The sequence below is a fragment of the Chrysochloris asiatica genome, unplaced genomic scaffold, assembly GCF_000296735.1.
Source record: "Chrysochloris asiatica unplaced genomic scaffold, ChrAsi1.0 scaffold00140, whole genome shotgun sequence".
NCBI classification, from domain to species: Eukaryota; Metazoa; Chordata; class Mammalia; order Afrosoricida; family Chrysochloridae; genus Chrysochloris; species Chrysochloris asiatica.
This window is the reverse complement of record NW_006408658.1, coordinates 3,633,062-3,636,948: the sequence shown is the minus strand read 5'-3', so window position 1 is coordinate 3,636,948 and position 3,887 is coordinate 3,633,062. Positions and strand designations below refer to the sequence as shown.

General features: G+C 40.9%; 1 protein-coding gene across 1 annotated transcript in view; it reads left to right on the top strand.

Annotated features, from left to right (window-relative positions):
* Positions 1 to 3,687, top strand: part of LOC102838496 (tripartite motif-containing protein 5-like) — a 12,924-nt gene extending 9,237 nt beyond the window's left edge. The window contains exons 4-7 of the mRNA XM_006870329.1: positions 1,055 to 1,077; positions 2,138 to 2,247; positions 2,788 to 2,892; positions 3,116 to 3,687. Coding sequence (XP_006870391.1) covers positions 1,055 to 1,077; positions 2,138 to 2,247; positions 2,788 to 2,892; positions 3,116 to 3,687 — 810 coding nt within the window. The remainder of the gene's footprint in view (positions 1 to 1,054; positions 1,078 to 2,137; positions 2,248 to 2,787; positions 2,893 to 3,115) is intronic.
* Positions 3,688 to 3,887: the final 200 nt, after the last annotated feature.

Here is a 3,887-nt window from a genome sequence, read left to right as displayed (position 1 = left end):
TCAAAATGGATGTCAGAGGAGACTCTGAAACTTGCTCTCCAGCATAGAGAAGCTAAATCAAAGAGAAGAATTGAAGAGGTCCAAGAGCTGAACAGAAATTTCAAAGATCAGCTCGAGAAGATAAAACCAAATACTATATAAGCCTTATAGGATAGTATTAACAATTGCTCATCCACGATTCTCCAAAGACTAATTTGCTGTTTTATGTGTACCACTGAGTCTGTTCTGGCTCAGAGTGACCCTACAGAGCAGAGGACATCTGATCTCTCCGGGGTTTTCTATGCTGCAATGCTTTTGGGAATTCAAACCACCTACCACACTGTTAACATAGTGGTTACGAATGGGGCTGTGAACCGCAAGGTCAGCAGTTCGAAACTACCAGCTGTTCTGGGGGAGAAAGATGAGGCTTTCTGCTCCCATAAAGATTTACAGCCTTCTGAAACCCTGTACAGGGTCGCTATGAGTCGGAACCGACTCCACGGCACATAACAACAGCAACAACCACTCTGTTAGCTGCTGAGCACTTATACATTGTGCCAAGAGGGCTCCTTGTTGTTGTTGTTTGGTGCCATCAAGTCTGTTCCAACTCATAGCTACCATGTGCAGGGTTCCAAGGAGCGACTAGTCCAGTTCTTATCTTACAGCACCACACCAGGACTACTAGTCTAGTATTTCAAGGTATATATGTCTTCAGTAAATAAAATTTAAAAGTATTAGTTTACACCTTTCTTTTGGGGTACAGTATGTATTTGAGGGACAAAAAAGAATGGTAGGCCTTTTGTTTTCTTGGTAAATGTATTCCCCTTCACAGAGGAAGCTTCTCCCAGTATTTCCACAAGGTTTAAAGCTGTTCCTATATTCTAAGGTGCCTAATAGCCTCTCATGAATCCTCATTGATGGTCAGCCTGGGTCTTACCTTTACTAATTGGCTTGTACTCAGGAACCATTTCATGATTTATGCTACCACGGTGGTTGGTGGGTGTCAGGTGAGAAATGTTGTAGCTGGGGAGGTCTTATAACTCCTTCACTCATGTGTCTTTTTCTCTCTCTCTAGGATGTGAAAGGCATTATAAAAAGGTATATTTGGGCAACCAGGAAGATGCCTTTGCTGTGAAGAGAGGTTGTAAAAGTGAAATTTGTCTGATGGTCAAGCAAGATGAAAAAATCCCGAAACAGGAAAATATAGATGCCGTTTTATCATAATTTTCCAATCACAAAGCAGGTTTCAGTGTTAAAAATGGAACAAATTCTAGGGTAAAGAATTGGTGTGATAGAAGGTCACAGAGATGAGGTAACAGACCCCTGTGACTTCACTCATTTTTATTACCTTCTGTGTCTGCATCCATCAAGCTCCGGTTCCCATAGTTCATTGTTTTTTGCCTTATATTTCTCCTTTAGATTTTCAAAAACAGACTCCATACTAGGGAAAAATATTTTGACCCTGATACAAAAATTGACGAGTCTTGAACACCTCCCTTAGAAGTCCAATAATATACAATGACTTGAATATAGTAAGTATCTTGTGAATTCTTTTCAGAGCAGTACAAGTTTGGTGTTTGCATCTACTTCCTCTAAAGTGTTTGTAACTCTCCCCCAGAGAACCTGAACCCTCAGATGTAATTATGAGGGCTAGGAAGCTACTGGAGGAACAGACTTTGCTGTCTCCTGAGCTGCATCAGATGGGATTGTCACACTTCTTTTGTCTCAAACCCCAAAGAGATAGGTTCTGTAATTTCACTTTCTGGCCATTTTTTTTCTAAAATATTCCCATCTATTCCAACTTTCCCACACACTGGATATCATTTTGTAGAAATAACAACGTAGCTTTAATTTTTTTGTTTTTATTTTATTCTATAGTTTTATACAACTTTATAAAACTCCTTGGAGATAAAAGGAGAAGAGTTAATTATTTCATTATAGAAGGAAAAAAAACTATACTACTGAGAGGCCTGCCTGCACAAGGTGTACACAAAATAGAAAAATCCACACACGTGCACGTGTCTTCTGGCACTACAGTCAATTTGTTCCCCTCTTCCCTTAGGATCTTCATTAAGGAAGGCTCAAGAGAATCAAAAGGGGGGAAATAGTAAGGTAATGGTTTTGAAGGCACATAAGGTCAAAGAGTCTTTTGTCTTAGGAGTGTGGAACTTACTGTGAAGAGGTCAAAAACCTTTCTCAATGAACAGAGGAAAGGATCCCAAGCTGTAGATCTGAGGGGAATTGTGCAAGCATTTAAAGCGCTTAGAGGTAAGGAGCATCTGGGGCAGGGTGTGTGTGTGATTCATGTTGTGGCAGGGATGAAATCAGAAACAGGGTCGAGAGGAAAAGAAGGGGGCCAGACATTGCTCATGATGTGATATTTACAAGGGAATGAGCTAATCCTCTCAATTATAAATTCATTTCTTTATCATAATTCCCTCTCTTCATCTGGGAGGAAATAGCTTTCTTTGCTGGTTCTTTGGCTTACTTTTCAAATCATGTTGAATTTTTCATTTCAGAACTGGCAGACATACAATGCTACTGGGGTAAGGAGAAATCACAGTACTTTCAAGCCATGCAATTCTTGTCAACTTTCATCATTGTGCATTTTCCAATAGGTCTCACTCTGATATGTATGTGTCCTCTTCTAGTATGCACCTACATATTATACTTCCTTGATGTTCTATCTCTCCTTGTGACCTATGAACCAGGTCCTTCCAGTTTCCTCTTATGTTCTCTCAGAGACCCCTCTCTTTATATTGCAAATGAATCTACTCCATATGCTTCCACCCTTTAATTGTCTTACAGTAAACATGGAACTGACACCAGTGAACTCTCCTTCCGATGTTGTCATTTCTAAGGATGGGAAACAAGCAAGACTAGTGGAGAAGCCAACACCTTCACATCATTCTGGTGATTATCTTTCCATGGATTGCCAGTAGATTGAATCAGAGAAACATTACTGGGGAAAGTCCCTGGGCCCAGAGGGTAGATTCGGCCATTTCCCCAGTGTTCTACCTCTCCCTATGAGCCCTGAACAAGGTTCTTTCCTGTTCCCTCTCCTGCTTTCAAGATTCCTCTCTTATGGTCACAAGTCAGTCTGCTTCATATCTTTCTACCCTTTATTGTCTTACAGGAAACATTTCAGGAAATCCAGGCAACTTTTTGTTTAGTTTTGCCCACACTGGGCATCAAAGAAATAAGGGCAATGTTTTATCATCTTCTTCCCTTAAGGACGTCAACATTGGTCATAATCCTTTCTGTGGGTCTCTGAGGATCAACTCAGGGAAACATTATTGGGAGGTGGATATATCTGGGAAAACTGTCTTGATCCTGGGAGTATGCAGAGTCGCAAGAACTGAAGTCGAAACGGAGTTCGATTTTAACCAAAGTGGCCTTCAAAATGTTTATTCCAAGTATCTACCTACATATGGCTACTGGGTTATCGGGTTACAGTCTCAGTATATTACTTTTGAAAATGCTTCTTCCTCTAAACCTCAGAATTTGATCACTTGTCAAACCTTTCCTCCCTGTGGTGTTGGGGTTTTTATAGACTGTGAGTCTCGCACAGTTTCGTTTTTCAATGTCACAAATCATGGGTCCCTCATCTACAAATTCTCTAATTGTTGCTTTTCTACAACGGTTTGTCCTTATTTCAATCTAAAGGAATGTGCAAATCCCATGTCTCTGTGCTCACCAGGCTCCTGAGCATCTTATCCCCTTAGCACTCTGTGTAGTTCCCTTCCCCTGTGCCCAGGGCCTGTGTCAGAATGCACTGTCACCATTGTGACCATCTCCTACTCTCTCCCTCCTTTTCCTTTTTAATGTCCTCTCCTCATCCATGGAATATACAAGTTGCCCTGGGTCTTTTTCTTCCCCACAACTTACTTAAGAGAGAATCCTAATTC